The sequence below is a fragment of the Apus apus genome, chromosome 3 (genome assembly GCF_020740795.1).
Source record: "Apus apus isolate bApuApu2 chromosome 3, bApuApu2.pri.cur, whole genome shotgun sequence".
In the NCBI taxonomy this organism is placed as follows: Eukaryota; Metazoa; Chordata; class Aves; order Apodiformes; family Apodidae; genus Apus; species Apus apus.
In genome coordinates, this window is record NC_067284.1 from 55,748,746 (window position 1) to 55,770,089 (window position 21,344).

The window sequence follows — 21,344 nt, forward strand, 5'->3', positions numbered from 1 at the left end:
CCCGAGACAGACAGTATCACAGTATCATCCTGGTTGGACAAGACCTTCAAGATCATCGAGTCCAACCACTACCCTAACTCTGCCGTGGCCACCACTAAACCCTGGCCCTTGGCCCCACATCCGTCTTCTTAGATGTCTCCAGGGATGGTGGCTCAACCACCTCCTCGGACAGCCTGGATCACCCAGTCCAACTCCCGCCCCAGAAGAGGACAACCCCAAAGTTCACACCACGTCCCTGAGGGCGTTGTCCAAGCGCTTCCTGAACACTGGCAGGCTCTGTGCCATCACTGCCTCCTCTGGGGAGCCTATTCCAAGTGCTCCACCACCCTCCTCTGGGTGAAGGATCTCTTCCTCACGTCCGAACCAGACAGAAGTCCGGATTTCCAAAGATGAACATTACTTACTGGCGTCTGGGGCAGGGCCAGGTGAACGTGACTTGGAAACCACCGCCGGGCCAGCAAATGCCCCGAGCCCGAATCCCTGATCCATCAGCAGGCACTGTGAGCCCTGCCTTCTGCCTCTTCCTGGAGAGGCTAAAGAGGGGCAAAGGCAGAAAACAGCGTTTTGCCACCTGACGCTTTGCAAGAGCCCCTGACAGCCCCACGCAGGCGGGGAAGAAGAGGCCGTCCCGTCCCGTCCTCCGAGAGCCCGAGCACACGCAGCCCGGCGGCCGCTTCCACACCCTCATTCCCCCGCCACATCCAACCCCCGGGCAGCCCCAGCCGCCCTGCCCTCCGCGGGAAGCCCTTCTCGGCCCGCCCCGCTTCCCGCCATCCCCGCCCCCCTTCCCGCCATTCCCGCCCCGCTTCCCGCCATTCCCGAGCCGCGGGAGGCTGTTCCCGGCGCGGCCGCAGCTCCCGCCCGCGCTGCTGGCAGGCATGGCTGAAGTGAAGGCAGAGGTGTTCGGGCACATGCCCGCAGAGGAAGGAGGGGAGGCGGTGGAAAAGTTCGTGCTGAAGTCGGAGAGCGTGAAAGTGGAGATCCTGTCCTTGGGGTGCATCATCGCCGCGCTGGAGACCAGAGACAGGGAGGGGAAGTTTGCAGATGTTGTCCTAGGCTTTGACACTTTGGAAGGTGGGTCTGAACCCGTTTGGTTTGTTAAGGAAGTAACAAAATCAGTAAATCGGGCGATGGAACCAGCGTTTGCTGGTTGGTTGTCACGCAGCGTGATGTGCCCGTGAGGGGCCCTGCGGGCCGCAGGCGGAGCCAGCGCGGCTCTGGCTGCCTGCCCTGCGCCGGGAGGTGCGCAGGGAGCCGGGGCACTGGAGCCTTGAGCCTGCAGCCTGCCCCTCCGGCAGGGCAGCTCCGTGTCACTGCTGGCAGCGCTGCGGCCTTTTCTGCAAACCTGCAAAGAATGAGAGGTCCCATCAGGCTGTTTCAGTAAAAGATACGCGTGACTAGTGTGCTGCCTGCCTTGGGAGTCACTGGGTTTACAGTCACCTCTTCAGTACTGGAGGAAAGCAGTGGGAGCCACCTCTGAGTCCGTAAAACACACCTGGGGACCACCCACCCGTCCTCCTGTTTAACTTGCTGCTCTTCTCCTGGCCAGGTTACCTGAGGAAGCACCCTTTCTTTGGTGCTGTCGTGGGGCGTGTTGCCAACAGGATTGCGAAGGGGAGGTTCTCTGTCGATGGGAAGGAGTATGAGCTGTTCCTCAACAATGGGCCAAACAGCCTGCATGGAGGATCCAGGGGATTTGACAAGGTGAAAATCGGACTGGCACGTCCAGGTTTTCTCCGGCACACAGCCTGAGGGGTTGTGGCAGGAGGATATGATGTCTTCACTCCTTACCCTACAGGGTTTTCTGGTGGTTATTGAGTTGAATTGGGTCCCAGAAAGTGCTGCGAGTGCAGGAATGGGAGGAAGTGAGACCCTGTGAGCTGCTGGCTTGGCTTGTCTTTGTCCAGGTGGATTAGCAGGGCTCACTTGAGTCATTCTTGGATGCCATGCGGAAGGTTCCTGTGCTTCATCTGCGTTACTGTGAGCCCAGTTCTGCCGGGGTTGTCCTGGGGCGAGGTGCTGCTCTCGCCAAGCGTGGGTTGGGATGTGGTGGTGGGAACCCAGCCTCATGCATGATGGAGGATCCTGAGATGCCAGCCACATGTCCCTGAAGTGGGTGCTGTAGTTGTCCCAGTGCCCAAAGAAAATTTCCTGGGGAACAGTGATCCACACAGACTTAATTGCACCTGCACCTGCAGTTCCACAGGTGTTAACTGCCCATAGATCATCCTGGAGGGCTTGTTCCTGGGTTTGCAGAAGCTGAATATCATTGCTGCTTGCTTTTGACAGCACTCCCAAGTATGCAGAGGGCAGGGTGGTGCTGCAGGTTCAGTGCAGTTATTGCATTACCCCCTCCAGTGCCACTTTCATCCCAGTCTCAGCATCCCCTGGGCTCTTGCTCCAATTCACAGCAGCACATGACTAGATCAGGCCTGCAAAATGCCCCACCATCCTGTGTCCCCTCCCCAGCTGTTCCTTGTGACCTCTTAGATAAAATAACCTTTCCCTGGCCCCAGGGCACTCAACACTTCCTGTCTTTTCTCAAGAGCTGCTGCTGAATTCCAGGTATCATCAGTACACCACTAGTGCACTAGAGCAGCAGAGCATCTCCTCTGCTTTCCTGAAGCCTTGAGCTTTGTCAGATCAGTTGATTTTTTAACCAGCTGATCCACTATTTCGATGGAGGAATTAATGTGAATGTGCTAGTGCAGCTCCTTTCCTGGGTTAATGTTTTATTTCATGAAAGGACATCTGGGCTGACTGGGCAAAAGTCAAAGTGTCTGGAAAAAAGCTCACTTCCAGGCAGTGCAGTGTGAACTGGCATCAGGTCGGGACCAAAGACTCCTCAGCACCCTTAGAAAAAAAAAAGGGATTACTGGGGTGACTTGGCTGTTGTATCCCCAAAGAGAACAATCTGGTGTAAAGTTTCTTTATACACCCAGACCCCCTGTGAGCTGGAGCTGAAAACATGCACTCCTTTGCACCTTGGGCTTCCAGGCTCTCTTCTGCATGCAGGGCATGTGGTCCCTTTCTCCTGCCTCTTCCCCTTGCTAGCTGAAGGCACAGGAACTTGGTGGAGACAAGGCAGCAACACCTCCCAGCTACAGCTTTGTGTCCTATAGCCCACAGGGCATGTTTGAGCATCTGCTCAAGACCCTTTCCAGCCAGGTAATGGTCACTGTGCAGAGATCTTTGGTCAGCCTTGACAAAAACAATATGTGCTGTCTCTTGGCTATGACTGCCTTGGCCATCTTGTCAGATTTTCCTAATCTTGCAGACCTCTGCTGCTGTCAGCACGTGGTCTGATGTCAGGGAAGCTTGCATGTAGTGGCAATATCTGACTGTGCTGCTTGGGGACTGGAGGACTTTAGATAGTAGCCCTCTTAACTTTAAAACACAGTGACATCAGTGTGGTTGCTGGCCTTTAATAGCTTTTACTTCTAAGAACTTAAATAGAAACTCATCTATAAAACCACAGCATCCCACAGCAGTGGCAGCTGCAGCCAAACTGAATTCAGTGCAGGACCGGCTCTGCTGTCTGGTTGTCAGATTTGTACCCTCAGTTCCCACGTTTGATGAAAATGCTGGCTTTTGACAAGTGTCCCAAGTTAGTGATCTCTGCATACGACAGGAAAGGGATAATCTCAAAAGCATTACCTTGCTCCTGCCCTTAGATCTGTCCTTTTTGGTAAGATAGTAACTATTCCTTAGCTAGATCCAAAGCTCCAGAGACTGGGCACCTCAATCCATCCTGCAAGGGGCTGGAGGTGCCTGCTTAGCATCAAGCCCATGGTGACATGGCCAGTGGAATTGAGTGCACCCTCACCAAGCTGTGCAGTGCAGTTGACACACTGGAGGGAAGAGATGGCATCCAGAGGGACCCTGACAGGCTTGAAAGGTGGGCTCATGCCAACCTAATGAAGTTCAATAAGGCCAAGTGCAAGGTCCTGCACCTGGGCTGAGGCAATCCCAAGCACAGTTACAGGTTGGATGGAGAACAGGTTGAGAACAGCCCTGAGGAGAAGGACTTGGGGGTGTTGGTTGATGAGAAGCTCAACATGAGCTGGCAGTGTGTCAAAACCAACAGCGTCCTGGGCTGCATCAAAAGAAGTGTGGCCAGCAGGTCAAAGGAGGTGATTCTTCGCTTATAATATGTTCTTGTGAGACCTCACCTGGGGTATTGTGTCCAGTTCTGGAGCCCCCAGCATAAGGACATGGAGCTTGTAGAGTGAGTTCAGAGGAGGGCCATGAAGATGATCAGAGGGCTGGAACACCTCTGCTATGGAGACAGGCTGAGAGAGTTGGGGTTATTCAGCCTGGAGAAGAGAAGGCTCTGGGGAGACCTTATAGTAGCCTTCCAGTACCTGAAGGGGCTACAGGAAAGCTGGGGAGGGCCTTTTTACAAGGGCTTGTAGTGATAGGACAAGGGGTAATGGTGTCAGACTGGAAGAGGGGAGATTTAGATTAGACATTGGGAAGAAATTCTTCACTATAAGGGTGGTGAAACAGTGGCACAGGTTGCCCAAGAAAGTTGTGGATGCGTCATCCCTGGAAGTGTTCGAGGGCAGGTTGGATGGGGCTGTGAGCAACCTGGTCTAGTTGGAGATGTCCCCATCTGTGGCAGGGGGTTTAGAACTTGGTGATCTTTAAGGTCTCTTCCAACCCAAGCCATTCTGTAAAAAAAATTTCTATGAAACAGGCTTTCTGGGCAGCTAAATTGATAGTGTGCTGGCTTTCTTTGCTGGCCAGCAGGTTTGGTTCTAAGCAGAACCCTGGTGTCTGGCAGGGGCAAGGAACAGAGAGGTCCCAGCTCTCTGGATCAGCCCTGATGTGTGGATGTATCTGGTGATACTTCGGTACTATTTATTCCAACTCCATCCCCTAGGCAGGAGCTCACAAGGTGTATTTACATTGTCTCAGAAGCCAGCCCCAAATTACCTGAGGGATGGGCAGCAGCTTGTTGAGGTGATGTTGCCCACCAGGAGATCCATGGGAGGGGGAAGTAAGTCTGGCTGCAGGTTAAAAAATCAAATGCATGGACCCCCTTAGGCATGGAGTAACACAAGCTGAGACAGACCCCCATCAGACCAAACTGCCTCATTTGTTTGACTGCTCGTGGGAAAACTTGTTTGGGGCTGCTGGCCATAGCTGACCAGGAGCAGGCTGGTGCTTGTGTTTTCTCCCTCTTCCTTCGAGATATTTGATTTTAGTCCTTCATAGGGAGAAAAAGACAAAGATTTTTTGTGCTTGCTTTGTTTTGTTTGGTTTTTGTGTTGTTTTTTTCCTTCTAGGAGTAAGAGCAGGAGAGAGGATTGAAAAAACCTTTGTTTCAGTGCATCATTCATTGCCGACCTTTTCTCCCTGGCTTTAGCCCAGCCTGGAGCAGGAGAGAAGGGCACTATGTTTCCCATGACTTTCCCACAAACAGCACACGTCTTGCAGGTTCTGTGGAGCCCCCAGGTTCTCCCAAATGGTGTCTGTTTCTTCCGGCTCAGCCCTGACGGTGAGGAAGGCTACCCTGGTGACCTGAAAGTCTGGGTGACCTACACTCTCAATGGCGGGGAGCTGGCCATCAACTATCGAGCCCAGACCAGCAAGACAACACCCATCAGCCTGACAAATCATGCATACTTCAACCTTGCAGGGCAGGTAAACATGGGGAGATGAACCCTGTGGAGGGATACTGTGCAGGGGAATAAAGCCTGGGGAACCATGGGATGATCCATGGGCTTCCCCTGGCATCAGTAGGACCAGCAGGCTGGTCTGAAGACATAGCATTCTTCTAGGTACACAGCAGTGGGAGCTGTGTCTATGCATCATGGGCTGCATGCAGCCTGTGAGCTGGGACAGGACTGAATCACATAGACCTCAACTGAGGGTGTGTTATCCCAGTATGTTATGAAAACAGACATCCCACCATGAATATTAATTCTGGGGAGTTTCAGTCTTTCCTTGTCACTTGGGAAGATTACAGAGGAGGTGCAGAGCTGGCAAGCTCTAGTGATATACTTGGCTGTCTTCTGTTGGTGCTTCTGAGACAACATACTGAAGCCTTGTGCGGGTGGTGTGGCTGAGATCAGGGGCTCCAGTACCAGCCAGAATCAGCACAGAGCTGAAACACCCAGGTCAAAATAAGGAGGAGAAACATTGTGGAAAGGGGATGTGAGGCAGCCAGATTTTCAGAGCAGGGCAGTAGCAGGGTGCAGAGGGCTCCCACACACCAGACCAGGTTCCTGCCAACTAGACAGGCACTGAATTGCAGCTGTGTTTTAGTCTCACCCCGTTTATATCTGGTCTTGGAGGAAGGGATCTGGGGAAATAAAGTGTTGCTAAGCAGAGCAATAGGATGGAACAGTGCAGTCACACTTGGGTATGAGGCTAAGACCCTTAGAAGTTAGTGAGAGACATTCCAGCCCCTGTGTGCAGGAGGTCTGCTCAGACCACTGCCCTTACAATGGCTGAGCAGTTGTTAATTTACCCTCTGTCCTCCCAGCAGTACAGTAATAACACCACCTGCAGCATGCAACTCAGGCATGTTTCCAGAGGAACAGGAGACCTTTGGGCATGAAATTGCTGCTCAGATTAGACAGTGACATGCAGGCTCAGCTTTGCTGCTGCTCCCTTTCCAGCCCCAACAAGTTCCCTGCCAGCACCCCTAAGGCTGCCAGAGAGGAAGAGGAATGCTGTGCTGCAGGAGATGAGCCAGGATGATGGGTTGCACTTCCCCACATTTGCTTCCTTCCCCTTTTGCCCACACTGTGTGCTCAGCAACCAGCATGTTTTGGCTAGTAAACCTCCTTGGTGAGGTATATGTTCAGACTGATAGTCTCAGTCCTATAGGATTTACAGCTCCCAGATCCTATGTAGGTTTTTGCCTGTGGTGCTACCTTTGTCTTGTGCCCAGTGTCAAAGTAGGATGATGGCCAGGAGGTCCCCCAGGCACTACCAAGTCAGTTGTAGCTCCACTGAGGGCAGTCACTTCCTGGGAGCTCTTAAGGCTGCTTGAATGCTGAAAGAGTTACAGAAGAAATCCCAGTAATTCCTGTCCTCCTGCAGGGCTCACGGGATATCTACGAACATGAGATCTGTATTGAAGCAGATTCCTACCTGCCTGTGGACGACACCAAGATCCCTACTGGTGGGTGGTGCGGCACCTGCAGCCCATGGTGGAGAGGGTTTTACAGAGGAGTGTTTGTGGGAGTTGGTGAACAGCTCTGCCCGGCAAGGGGGAACATACCAGGACCCCAGGCACAGCAAGGCCCTCTTCATCCATGGGCAAAGGCCCACAGCAACTGAGCTGAGCTGCCAGAGTCTGGTGCTGGTAGCAGGGTCTATCACCAGGCCCCCAGACCTGGAGAGGGTTCGCCCAGGGTCTGTCTAGGGGGTGCAGGCAGGAGGTGGGGCCAGAGGCAGGTGGATTGCAAGGCTGCAGCATGGGTCCAAGAGGCCCATCCAGGAGACACACTAACTATGACACAGGACCAAAGCATGTCCCACTGCACCTGTTTGACCAGCATTTTCCTGCAGGCCAATCTGTTGTTCCCAACAGCGTTCAGCTTTATCATACTTCTCTACTGGGATTTTGCACGTGATGTCAAGGTGTTACTTACAGAAATAAGATTTATGGAAGTTCAGCCCATGCTCAAAGTCCATAGAAAGCAGGAGAATTCATTTCTGAAGCCTCAGTAAAATGCAGGAGATGCAAGCAGTAGCTGCAGGCACAGGGTTCCTGTCAATAAATGCGATGGCACGCCAGGATGTGGTCAGTCTCCCTGATCTGGAGGGCAGCTCCCAGGCCCAGCACTGAGCTCTAGAGCTGCTGGGATCTCTGGTGCTCAAGAGCCCAGCGTTGTCCTTCACTCCAAGAGCTGAGCCATCAGTCCCCTCATCTGAATGGGAGAGCTGGTGCTGTTGGCTGGGAGGCTGAAGACACAAAACTAAGACCTTTCTTTCTGGTCGTTAATGCCCTGCATGGCTAAAAGCAGAAAAAAGAGGAAATCCAGGCAAGGAAAACAGCATGTTTTGCATGCTAAGTGGGTTAATAAACAAAGGTGGTATTGCCCCTGTCTCTAGCCTCAGGGCAGAGAAGCAAACTGGCAGCCTCTCGCACCCTCTTGATTGAGGGAGTAAAAAGGAGAAAACAGAGCTTTCTAGTTGTTTTTTTTCCTCACCACTTCCACTGTGTTCCTCCCCATAAAAGACAGCCGCTAAGTTAAGTACACCAAACAAGCTGGGACAGAGAACGTGTTCCCTGTGCCTGCAAGAGAGCCAGCACCAAACATGTGCACTTGACAATGGTCCCATTGCTGACAAGGAGGCACCTTGCTTTGGGCAGCTTGACTCTGACCCTCCCACTGTGCTGCTCCAACACCCACTTTTCATTTAGCCTAAGTCACTTGGCAGTACTGAGTTGCAGTAAGAATTTACCTAATTGCAAAAGTAATCTGATTGTAAGATTTCTTGTTTTTAAGAATGAAAAGCATTCTTTTTTTTTTTTTTTTTAAGGTGCATTTGGCTTGATTTTTAAAACTCTAAAATAGATTAAGATTATAAAAAAAGAAGACTTCTAGATCTGCTCAGAAATGATGGCTTTTCATCCAGCCTGACTAGGTTAGAGGAATGGAGGCTGCTGAAGTGCAGATGCTGAGCCACGGCAGGAGAGAGCGGTGGGATAGTGGTGCACCATGCCAGAGGTCTCCAGAGGACAGAGTAGTGACAGGAGCACCAAGCAGCTAGTCTGGGACGTAAGTGCTGGGAAGACTGTGCTTCTCATCAGCAGAAGATAAACTGGGTGTGGGGCAGGGTGCGTGCCTGAGGACTGTGTGAGCCTGCAGGGTGGTTTCTACTAAGCTCTGCTAGAAATGGCAGGGCTTGTCCTCGTGCTCTTGCACCTTCTGACTTCAGGAGGGAGAGGAAAAGAGGCTTGAGAAAGCAAGAAAACTTTTTAGCTCAAGTGTCTGCTAATACCAGAGCTAGATCTGCGTTGATTGAACCACAACCGCTGTATGTGCATGCATCAGCTTGCACCTGGAGGAGTAGGTCTCCCAGCCCAGGCAGCTTTTGCTCAACTTGGTGTGTGCCTCAGCTCAAGCTGGGGAAGAGCTGAAGGCCACAGCAAACCCACTGCACTACTTCTCCCCACTGCTCACCACGGAGCAATTTCACATCTTCATTGCCATCAGTGCACTGTCTCTGCATTTTGCAGTTCCCTTTTGGTGTTTTGGGTAAATTGTAACCTTTGAAGCTGATAAAACGGTGTATTGTCTTAGCTCCAGGGTGAAGACAAGCTTTGGGCAACTATTAAAGACAGAGCCCTTGCGTGCAATGGCTACTGTATTTTAGTAAGTGCCTAAATCAAAATGGTGGGGTTTTTTTCCAAGGTGTTTTTCTGCCTGAGGAGAGCTGAATTCAGTACATGCACTCCTTGCAGATAGGATCAGAAGCCACAGAAATGCCCTCCTTGTCAGGTGGAGACCTTTGTTTCTCAAGGTTTCCAGAGCAGAACTGGTACAGAGCTGCAGCTGAGCTGGGTGCATGACTGCAGCTAGCAGAGCAGAGCACATGGGGCCAGCAGTGGGGCCAGGATGCCGGGGCACTGCCCATCCCTGACGCTAGGTAGTTGCCTTCTGACCCTTGAAACTTCTCTCCTTAGGGAGGGGTAGAACTGTGTCACTTCAGGGAAAAATCCCCTCCTCTGCCCTTCCTCTCCAACCTCCTCCATGCCTTTGGGTTGGGATGGCTGTGCTTTGCACTGCATTTAGTATGTCCTAGGGTTGTTCTCTCTGCAAGAGCTTTATCACAGGAGGCTGTGTCCCCACATCAGGCCTTAAAAAAAGGCATGAGAGAAAATGCTGGTTTTATGGTCCTTTTTTCCCCAAAGCAGGAGGAGACCAGTCCCTGTATGCAGACCATATTCACCATCCTGACAGGTGGACCACCTTTGTGGCCATCTCTCAGATGTTTGTTCAGAGATTTGGAAGGACTGATTGATAAATTTATTGGCTTGCATAGCTCCATATACAGGCCCCCGCTCTTGTTTTCTGAGTCCTTGGCTTTGCTTTGTTGCAGCTAAGCACAGCAGAGTCCCTGGGGGTTGGCTGGCTCTGCTGGGAAACAAGGTGGTCATGTCCCAGCCTGAGTTACAGTGGCCACAAGGCAAGCTTGCTCAAAGCAGGGCACCACAATGAGACAAGGATCACAAATGTCTTAAAGCCCTCAGCTCACCAAAGCGAGGGTTCTCAACCCTGCACAGGAGCTTGTGCCACAGGTGTTTCCTGCTGGCACATCCGTGAGTGGCTGACATTGCTGTTCTCCTTGCTCAGGGGAGGTGGCCCCTGTGCAGGGTACTGGCTTTGATCTCCGGCAGCCTGTGGAGCTGGGGAAGCACTTGCAGAAGTTTTGCCTGGATGGCTTTGACCACAACTTCTGCCTGCAACAGACACAAGTTCGACGCCTTGTGGCCAGGTAGGCTGGGACTCTGGCGGGGATCTTCCACCCCTGGAGCCACAGGGTCCACCTTTGGCCCCTTACCATCCTCCACCGGCACCTCCCCAGGGCTCGCCACCCACCCACTGGCAGGGTCGTGGAGGTTCACACCACTCAGCCTGGCATCCAGTTTTACACCGGGAACAACCTGGACGCTTCCCTGAAAGGCAAAGGTGCTGTTGTGTACCCCAAGCACTCGGCTTTCTGCTTGGAAACCCAGAACTGGCCTGATGCTGTCAACAAGGTGAGCCATCCCCCCCTGCCCCTGGGAGCTGCCTGGATCCTGTGGCAGGGGACCATACCACCACCCTCCGTATCTGTAGGGGTTAAATACATGAACAGAGTCCTATTTGGTGAGGGGACACTTCATAGACACCAGAATGGAGGCAGCTGTAGGTCACAGCATCCAGCAGCATTAGGCCCCATCAGGTCTTTGCCATGTCCTCTCTGTGGGGCCTGAATTCAGCCAGGGGTAAGACTTGCCCACTCAGCCAGCTGGCAAGGAAGGAGCTGTTAAAACACTGCCACTGGAAATGCCTGGAGGGAGCTATGGGTCACCACCCCAGCAAAGCAGATGCACCCATGCCCTCATGACCGTCCGGTTCCATGGTGTGTGTGCTCACAGTCACTGTCTGCTGCCTCTCCCCAGCCCCACTTCCCCAACGTCCTGCTCCAGCCAGGTGAGGAATACAACCACACCACATGGCTCGTGTTTAACGCCACTTAAGAAAAGGGGTTGCTGATTCCTACCACCAAGAGAGGTAAGTGTCTCTAGCAGGTTAGCCAGAAATCCTTCCAAGTGCTGAACAGTGCTTTCCAACTACCCTGGGTGATGCATCCCATTTGGGAACTTTCTTCCTCTGTGGTTTTCATCCATGTCCTCTGCTGGCTTTAACACCTATCACCACCTTTGCTGCTGCCTGGCTTTTGCAAAGCTCTCACTGTGTCCAGCATCCCCCTGGGCATTAGGTTTTGTTTCACAGTAAAAAAGCACAGAATACACCTTGTTTAGGGACACAGCATGGCACAGCTCCAACTACAGCATGGGAATATCAGGTAATATTTATGTGAAGGCTGATAAAAGTTAGGGCTGCTCTAGACATGATCAGGTGTTCCCAGCAAAGTGCTCTGAGCTGTGCTGGCTGCTGCTCTCCCCACTGACCTGCCCCACAGCTCCATGTCAGTTCACCAAATGGCAACCTGCCCTTCCCGTGCAGCTCTCATGGCCAGAGCTGTGGGGTATGACAGCAGTGTTGCAATGGCAGGGTGCAGTGGTCATGCAGAATACCTTTGCAGAGTATGATGTGCTGGGATTATCCCAGCTGGCTCTTCTGGCTTAACTCCTATTTCAAAGCCAGCAATGACAGCTTCCCAAGGGCATCTTCTGTGCTACGCCTTGGCTGCTGAAGTGAAGCATGTGCATCCATCTATATTCCTGAATATACAACTGCATGAGGAAAACCATCATCCTAGTGTTTTGTTTCCACATGAAATACATCCCAAAACCCTGTAACATGGCCTATTTGATGAAAACCTCCTCCTTTCTCAGGTTTCCTAAAAACTTGGCACAAGCCCCAGGGGATGGCAGTGCCATCATACTAGGGAGCTGGCACCCTTCCCCCAGGGACACAGGGATAGTAGTCTTTGGGGCAGACATCCTATGTGAGACACTGCAGGCACTGCAGCCTGATTCCCAGGTCCTGCCATGCTGCTGCCAAAGAGGCTGCAGAAGCCCCTGCTCCTGCTGGCACGTGGCTGAGGCCCACAGCACTCCAGCATGCTTCCTTGGCTGCAGAGCTGCAGGAATGATCTTGCCCCCAGTGAAAGTGCCTGGCCATAGGGCTCACAAACATGGCAAACCCATCAGTCAGTTCTGCCACCTTGACCCCCAAAATGAGCACCCTGCTGCTCTGTGATGCTAAGCCTGGATGTAGAGGAACCCCAGTCCCCTACAGAAACGCAGACTTCTCTGCTCTGTCTTCCACATTGTCTGTGGGTACTGAAAAACAGGTACCAGCACAGCTGTCGTGTAGTCTGCAGGTTTATTGTGGAGTAGGTTTGCCGTAAGAGTACAGAAAAGAAAAGCTCATCAAATTCCAGAGCAGCAGTGTACGTGTGCCTCTCACAGGGTATGCTATACAGGCAGACAATGCACAATCAAGAAATACTCCAAACACAAGTCAAAGGTTTTGGGCTTTTCTGCTAAATCACTCCAGGGCAATACTGGTGTCGCCCCTCACTGTCCCACTGCAGCAATGGTATTTAATGGATGTTGCCAGAATATTGATAATTGCACCTGGCAGATGAGACACTAATCCTCATCACTGAGCACCATGGGAGCGTGTGCAGGCAGACACCAAGCACCACAGGCGTTAGCACTAGTCATCACGGCCAGACAATGCTGCAGCACAATGGTGTGTTCAAAGTCTAGACTCATACACTGAAAAAGCTCCATAAAGTCACTGTTAACAGGAAACCTTTTCTTTGAAACTCATGGGCTACCCAAGGTGTGACCAAAGTAAATCTTGTCATTTTTTTTCATTTAAGATGCTCTGCTGTGATTTACACATTGGAAGCAAACTGGCATGGCAGCTAACACAAGCAGGACACTGCTTGTTTACTGCTAAAACTGCTAGATAACCCACTGCAATAATGTTTTATCCCCTCTCCACCTACCAGTCTGTTTACAATCTAACATTGTTTCTAACCTTCTGCTGTGATACGTGTCAAAAAAAGTGCCTTATAATGCAATTCTACTACAGAACTAGGACAAACACAGAGTTTGAGGTACTTAGACAATTAATCCTGCAGGTGTGTCTTTGCTGTAAGAAATTAGCTCAATTAAACAATATTGTCTCTGGGATCTGGGCTGCTTAAAAACCATACCAATTTCTGTGAAGCAGGTTAGAATTCCTCAGGTCAGCTGTGAGGATCTTTGAGTGAGCTACAGAAAGACTAATAACAGCTTTACGCCTCTCAAACACATTTTCCTAAGGTCCATCAGAAAGTAAGTCAGAAGCCCTTAAGTCTTCCCTCACAAAAAGGAAAGCATGCCTTGAGACATTTTAAGACATTTTCTTTATATTAATAGCCTAAAGAACTAAAAAAGTGCAACAAGCAAAAGTAGAAATTGTCAAGTAATTAATGATTTTTGTTATGTTTAGGGTTTTCTGCAGATGTTATTAATTTAACAGATGTCCATATTTTGAATAAAAGCTCATCCTCACATTTTTGGGCATCTAGTACGACACCTAGTCAAGCAGCAGAGAGCAAGGTTTGAGGAATAATTAGATCAAGGTTTAGAAAAACGAATGACCACTAAATATCATAAAGGAATAAAATGGGCATATGCAAATTTTTAGCCATCTGCAGACAGAGATGGATTTTAAATTCCATTTCAAAGAAAGCAGAAACTGATCCTTTCCCCAAAGACCATTCAACAAAAATGTGAAAAGTGTCTAGTTTGAGAAGACACCAATATTAGTAATTTTTCATCCACATTACATGGCACACAGCTAAAATTACCCAAATGTTAACAGAAGCAGCAGGGTTACTACAGGGAAGTTTTAGTTAAAAATACACATTTTATTTCAATGTGCCAATAAAAAAGTCCCACATTTCATATCACATGAAGTTAATTCGTACAATAAAAAGAGACCTGTGCTAGTCTATTGGCGTGACTAACTCAGAAGACCCAGATCATGCCAAATTTTAGTTGATATATTCTTCTATCTACATTCTTACATTTACAAAGACACCACAAAATCCCTTATAATAATGTAAGCAAAATAACTTTCTTCCTAAAAGATTAACTTCATAACTTTAATCCATTCTTTCAGGACTTGCACTTCTTTGAGGACTTCCTGATGGTGAACGACTGAAAGAAAAAGAATCCATAGTTAACACTTAGTAGTCACTTGGGATTCACAGATACAGGAAAAGAGCAACAGGAGGATACTTAGACTACTCTGGCACCTTTAATCACTGTTTTTAATAAAATAACCAATCACTACTTGCAAAGTTAATGGGTTGATGGTTTAATTTTAAGAGATAATACATTGTGATTGTTTGTAAGGTTAAGCTACACACAGCCACATCTTTAAATGAAGCTAACCTAAGTGCAGAAGTTCTAGAAGAATGTAAAAACAACAAAAAAAGAAAAAAAATGAAAGATCACCAAGGCAAGGGTTGCATCCTGGCAAGTCTGCAGTTACTCTTACCAGTAAACCCCAAAGTTGTAAAAATGAACTATTAAAGAATTCAAAATAGGGAGAAAAAAACACTGATTCTGTCACTACATATATAAAGATGCATAAACACACACAGATAATTATTTACAAACGTATTGGGAAAAATATAATCTGAGTAAGCAGCAGTAAATTTAACAGCTTCAATCTTGTATTCCTGAAATGTATGCCAGGTTATTTCCCTCTATCTTCTCCAGTCTCACTGCAGCTGTTAATGAGACTCAAAGCCAATTCCCACATGTATTCTGTGCTTTAAGGTCACCAGTAGAAAGTCTGTGTGCCATAAAACTGTTAATGAACTGAAATGAACGCAGGAGCAGACAAAGGAAAGGCATAACACTCCTACATGTCCAGTATCCCAAGAAATTATTGCCACTTATATATCACCATATATAAACCCACAACATTACTTCTGTTGAAGAGACCTTGGAAAAATACCTTTCCAGTATTTTCCCACAAGGAGCAGTCAAACTCTTCAGCAGAAATCACTGCAGATACTAAAATGCCATAGCTCTATGTTATTAGTAGGGAGATCAACATACCTTCTCTTTGGAGATGGTGATCGGGACTTTGACCGACTGTCAAAACAGAATATCATCAATGCAGCTCAATGGTCAAATGCAACTTTTATATTCAAATAAATAAGCATCTTATACAGCAATGGAATTACTATGAGAATCTAGCCAGAAGCTCTTTAAAATGGCAAAGTTTCCAAATCAACTTAATCTGACAAGGATTTTCAATCCATTTAGCATGGAAATTAATTTTAAGCAACTGTCTTCACTACCAAAAAAAATAAGAGGTAATACTGAGGTGAGGCTTTGAGAAAAGGAACATAATCACAGATTTCCTGCTGTTTTATCAACAGTATTAATTAAGCTGAAGCTCTTTATCTGATGGGTAGAAAAATTTAACAGAATCAAGCACAACGAGACAAAAAAATCTGTACTATGTTGGAAACTACTATTAATGAAAACAAAGATATGGGTAAGGAACATATTCCAAATAGCTGCAGAGGAAATTTTATAGCCTCAGTCATACCACAAACAGGTTAGCTGGGCACCCATGTTTGTGGGATGTTTTTGTAAAGGACCAGGCTCTGTTAAGCATGCAAATCCAATACTGAATTATAGATACTACTGCAGGCTTTATCTCTTACCTCTTAGCTGGAGAGCCAGATTTTGATCTGCCATGAGACCTAGACCTACAACAAGAAAAAACACAGCTCAGCAGGGAAGCTGGTAGCACCCATGTTCCTACATTGGAAAAAACATGATTCATACTAAACGTGTAAGAACTGTCATGTTGAATAGACAGAACATGTTTCCAGGGCTTTTACAGCTACTTTTCAGAAAAAAGCTTTTTAAAGTAATGCTGTACATGTTGCTCTGCACTTCATTCCCTGGATGATGACTGCTGTTTGCTGATTCAGGTGGCAACAACCTGCATCCTGATCAGTGTTTTCACAAAGCTAATAAAAAGCCATGCTCTGAGCTGACAGGATTTATTAGACTCAAGTACCATCTACCACTATAGTTGAAACTGGCTGCAAGCAGCATGCTCCTACAAATACATTCCCCTCAGCACACTTAATCTTATATATGCACTTCCTCAAAACATATTTTTAAATCTGTCTGAACTAAAACCCTTGTGAAAAGACTGTGAAAAATACCAGTCTTTGAGATAAGACTGCTGAACTGTAATAATACTGCCTAAAAGAATAACTGAAATTTTCAGGTTCCCAAACAAAGTGTTCTACTGTCCACATCCAAGGCTCTCCACAACAACTTCTAGGTGTATGCTTTGATGTTGTCAAAGCAGTGTCACATAATACTCATCCAGATTGTTCATCTCCATGCTATGAATTCCTTTGATTCTTCTGTAAAGAAACCATCTTTCAGTTGCCTCGTGGAAGTTTAACAGTGACTTCATTAGAGTTAAGCACCAATATTTTGCTACTTCTCTGTACTTGCACATCTGTAATTTCCTCTGCCTCAGTCACTTCATCTCTGCTCACAAGTACGTGTGTCTCACAATAGCATCTAGAAATTTCACTAACAGCATCCTTTACACTGCAGAAAACCATCCTGGTACTAAAAAACAGAAAACAATGGCAGTAAAATGAAGATATATTTTTTTTAGAGCCTGTTGACCTTAGCCATTTTTTGTTCCTCACTGACAACAAACAGTCATGAGCCATGATTAAGTCTGGTATTGAGATTCAAAGTATTAGGATTCAAGATATTTTAGCAACAGGTAGAAAAAAATGTAGTTAATCAGTGAAAGGCATTGCTCTACTGCCTCAGGGAATTTCTCTCCTCTTTTTACTAGTGCTTGGACTGTTTGTGTGAGTTTCTGCTCTTAACTTAGCCTCCTTCTGGTCTTTGTATCTCCATTCCCTAAGACCTCCTCTCATTCCTTGCTTTCCACTCAGAAAATGCCACCACCTTGCAGCACTGCATCTCCCATCTCCAGCTGTAGGCTTTTCCACTTTCTCCCTTTTGCCTCCCTTTATTTTTTTGTGTTTCTTCATGGTTGACTACTATTTGTTTCAAGGAACAGACATCAAACCGGAACGGTAGTCTTGGGAATGGGCTGGGACAAAAGCAGCACCATCTCCTTCAGAGCAGAACTTTAGTTTACTCTTGGTTCTCCTACAACAGCTCCATGAGGACATCCACTCAACCTACGTCAGCCATGCTGCCTGGATGAGGCTGCACAAAGCACAAACTGCATTCACTTACTATGGAAGGATTAAACTAGAACTTAAAAGAGAACAAATGACATCCTGTGTTCCTGTAAAATTTGACTGTCACACTTATGGCACATTTGTTGGTACAAAATACTTCTGACAGGTGTTTATATGAAATTTAATTCAGCTCCTATAGACTGATGCTGTGTTATTCCACAGAGCTGGAAACAGCTGTAACGCTCACAGCACTAGGGAGCCCTTCAAGACTTGCCTGGCTATATGCATTAATGCTTTAACACACTACTGGAAGGGCATCCTGATTTATCTGAAAAATAATGGGAAGAATCCACAATCTCATGTGTGCTACACAAAGAAAACAAAAAGCTCTTCAGCTTATTTTTAAATTTGTTTGCTACGTTAGTTGCTAATGCAGTCTGATCAAAACTGCAGTTGTGGTGACAGTCAGGACCTGGATACCACAACAATACATACAACAACAAAAAGGGAAAGAACACTCTTCTGCACTGCTTTTTAAAACTACAGACCCCTAAGTTAGTGGAGAGAACATGGCTTTTTCCTGAAAATGTTAGCAACTTTTGGAAAGCCTAAACAGACTTTTAAGCAACTTTAACTAAGTATCTGCAGTCATGGAAGAGATCTGACCTGCTTCGGGGCCATGTAACAGATCTGGATCTAGATCTGGATCTAGACCTGAAATAAAAAATTAAGACAAATTAATACAAAATCAAAGAGGTCAAATCAACCAGAGTTATGACATCTACAGCATTATTTTGATTAATGTTGACATGTTGAATTTAAAAACTACATGATCATAAGACATTTTAGACATCAAAATTACTTGTGGGCTATGCAGCTGTGTAAGATCTCAAAACTAATCACATTGCCATGCCTGTAAATTCAACTTGAATTATATAAAACTTTTTAAAGTCTGATTTCTACACATCAACACCTTTTGAAATCTGCTATGGAATACCTTCTTTAATCCCTTAGCTAAAACAAAAAACACCCCCCAAAAAAACAAAGCACAGAACCTATTACAAACTACTACTAATTACCTCGATCTCTTCAAGGAACCTGATCGGGACCGGCGAGGAGACACAGACCTAGACCTACGAGGAGAAACAGACCGGGACCTACGATAGGAAGCTGACCTGGACCTGCAAGGAAGCCACAGAAGCAAAGAACTGTCAGAGCTGGAAGAGACTTCTAGAGATAATCCAGTCCAACTCCCCAGCTACAACAGTACTGCCGAGAGCACATTACTCAGGACTGCATCCAGGCAGGTCTTGAAGATCTGCAGAGTAGGGGACTCCACAACCTCCCTGGGCAGCCTGTTCCAGTGCTCTGTCACCCCCACAGTAAAGAGGTTTTTTCATATATTTAAACGGAATTTCCTATGTTCCAGCTTGTGCCCATTGCCCCATGTGGCACAAGTGCAGCTTTTTCTAAGCCAAAAAATAGGAACAAAAGGCAAACGTAAGCGTACCTCCTACCACGACTCCGACTGCGTGACCGAGAATACCTTCTTCCTCGGGACCTTGAACGAGATCTAGACCGGGACCTGGGTTTAGGTTACAGAAAACAGGTATCAGGAAACAGCTGCAGCAGTCAGTGCATGTGAGGCCCTGCTGAAGTCAAAACTGAATTCACACAACTAAAGAACTAACATCTGTCAGTTGGAAAAAAATCTCTGGGCCTACTTGTCTTGAGCATTTTACTACCTAGAAAAATGTTAAAAAGCTGAATTACATTTCAGAATTACATTAGAATAGAAAACACTGTAATGCGTATTTAAAATAAACCTTGCAAGTTTGCAGGTCGACCCTCTTTGGCCCAAGGTCTAGCAGATCTAGACGATCTAGAAGTATCTATAGCCGATCGCTGCATCTAGGTGTTCTCTTCAATCTAACGACGATCAAACTGACAGCCCAATGAGCCAGGGTGAGGCTTGATTGACGCAAGAAGATTTTTCTAGGTGGGAATGTGGTCAATCTGGTGTTCCTCTTTCTAAACCGGAGGGGGGCCCCAATTGAAAGCCAAATTTACTGTTACGGCGATCACCGTCTCAAATTTTCTGCCCTTAAGAATAAGGTGAAGCTACGTGTAGATGGCTCGAGGGGATCTGGCCTCTTATGCTGATCACCTCAAGGTCTAGGAGGATCTTAAGTGTCGGATTTGCAAGGCGCCTCAGCATGAAATCTTAAGGCTCGTGACATTCTGAATCAAGGCGACTGACTCAAACGAAGAAACCTGAAAGGTTTTGACCAGGTTGATTATTAAGATATTAACATTTGATAGAAATAGCAACAAATCGTAATATACACCTATACATTTATTCTAGCTTTAAAGTTTAAAGAAAACTGGCGTAGCGTTCTGTTCTTTGCTACACAAAAGTGAACTGGCAAAGCAACCCAGCTGCTCTGGCCCTACACCTACCTGCTCCTCCTACTTCGGCGACTGTAGCGGTGACAATCATAAGCATAGTGGCCTTTCTCGCCACACTCATAGCATCTGTCGTTGGGGTCGAAGGGGCGCCGTGCAGGAGGCCTGTCGTAGCGGGAGCGACGGGGCATCCCTGTCGACACTTCCACTCTAACCCTGGAGCCACATATCACCCTGCAACAAGTCCACGGTGGCTTTCAGTTAATGGTTACTCTACAGAAAGGAGAACCTGAGAGAAAACCCTGACACCGTTTCTGGTCTTAAAACCATCTGTAACTTCTACAAACAATTAAAATGCACACGTACTTCCCATCAAGTCCACGGACAGCATCTTCAGCATCCCTCGGGTCTTCAAACTCGACGAAGGCAAACCCCGGCGGGTTCCTCGCGATCCACACGGTTCTCAGGGGCCCGTAGTAGCTGAAGGCTCTCTCCAGCTCGCCTTTGCCCGCGCCCGTGCCCAGGTTCCCCACGTACACCTTGGTCTCTGCCAGGAGCGAAGCCGGCGTCATGGCCGAGGCCAAGGCGGGCTCAGGCCGCGGGCGGAAGCGGCCGCCACACCCCCCGGGGCAGCGCCATCTTGTTCGAGCGGCCCGCTCCCGCCTTCCCCACCAGCGGCAGCGCGCGCGCGCGGGCGCAGCACCCTCCCCGCCGCCCCCCCCCCACGGCCGCTGACGCAAAATGGCGGCGGCGACAACGGCAGCAACGACATCCCCGCCTTCCTTCTCTCTCGCCGGCCTCCCCCCCCCCCCCCCGCTCCCCGCCGGTAGCCGCTCCTCCCGCAGGCCGCCCTCGGCCCCCCCCGCTCCGCGCGGCCCCGCCGCTCGCAGCGCCGCGCCCCGGGAACTCACCGCCTCCATAGCGGCCGTAGCGCGACATCCTAACGGCTCCGCCAACCGCCGCCCCGCGCGCACGCGCCGCCGCCCAGCCCCGCCCTCCTCCCCCCAGGCGGCACCGCGCGAGGCGGGGCGCACGCGCGCGGGGCGCTGAGGCGCGGCGGGAGGGGGCGGGGGGGGCGGTAGCCCCGGCAACGGCGGGTGCGGCCGGTGGCGCCTGGCGCGGGGTGGGGAGCGGGGCGGGGGGGCTGTGCGGGGCGGCGCGGGAGGCGGGAGGCGGGGCGGAGCGGGACCCCGCGCTCACGGCGGGCTCGGGGGAGCGCCGCTTGGCGGGCCTGGCCGGTGGGAAGCGCTTCGGGCGTCTGCTGGGCCTCGCTGCGTGCGTGAGGAAGCGGTGCAGCAGCACCCGCGGGGCTGTTGGCTCCAGAACGGTGTTCGGACTCCCGCTAGGGTTACTAGTCAGCTCCCGAAACGCAGGCAAAGAGGCGGCCTGTAGGAAGGAGACGTTGTTGTTAGTTGCAGGTTTGTGCAAAGCTGGGTGCGTGGTGCCTTCCCAGAAATCACGCACGCCAAGGGAGATTTTTTCATGACGTGTTTATACACGAAACTACAGAGTCAGTA

General features: G+C 49.0%; 2 protein-coding genes across 2 annotated transcripts; one reads left to right on the plus strand and one right to left on the minus strand.

Annotated features, from left to right (window-relative positions):
- Positions 1-793: 793 nt before the first annotated feature.
- On the plus strand, positions 794-14,510 carry GALM (galactose mutarotase). Its single transcript, XM_051615403.1, has 8 exons — positions 794-1,074; positions 1,550-1,704; positions 5,443-5,649; positions 7,057-7,138; positions 10,323-10,464; positions 10,555-10,729; positions 11,135-11,246; positions 14,325-14,510. The coding sequence occupies exons 1-7, from the start codon at positions 879-881 to the stop codon at positions 11,210-11,212; spliced, it is 1,035 nt and encodes a 344-aa protein (XP_051471363.1). The 5' UTR covers positions 794-878; the 3' UTR covers positions 11,213-11,246; positions 14,325-14,510.
- Positions 14,050-20,814, minus strand: LOC127383070 (serine/arginine-rich splicing factor 7). The gene is made up of 9 exons (XM_051615407.1): positions 20,739-20,814; positions 20,194-20,374; positions 19,882-20,061; positions 18,932-19,006; positions 18,501-18,602; positions 18,088-18,135; positions 15,892-15,936; positions 15,275-15,310; positions 14,050-14,362 (listed from the first exon to the last, which is right to left on the minus strand). The coding sequence occupies exons 1-9, from the start codon at positions 20,764-20,766 to the stop codon at positions 14,308-14,310; spliced, it is 750 nt and encodes a 249-aa protein (XP_051471367.1). The 5' UTR covers positions 20,767-20,814; the 3' UTR covers positions 14,050-14,307.
- Positions 20,815-21,344: the final 530 nt, after the last annotated feature.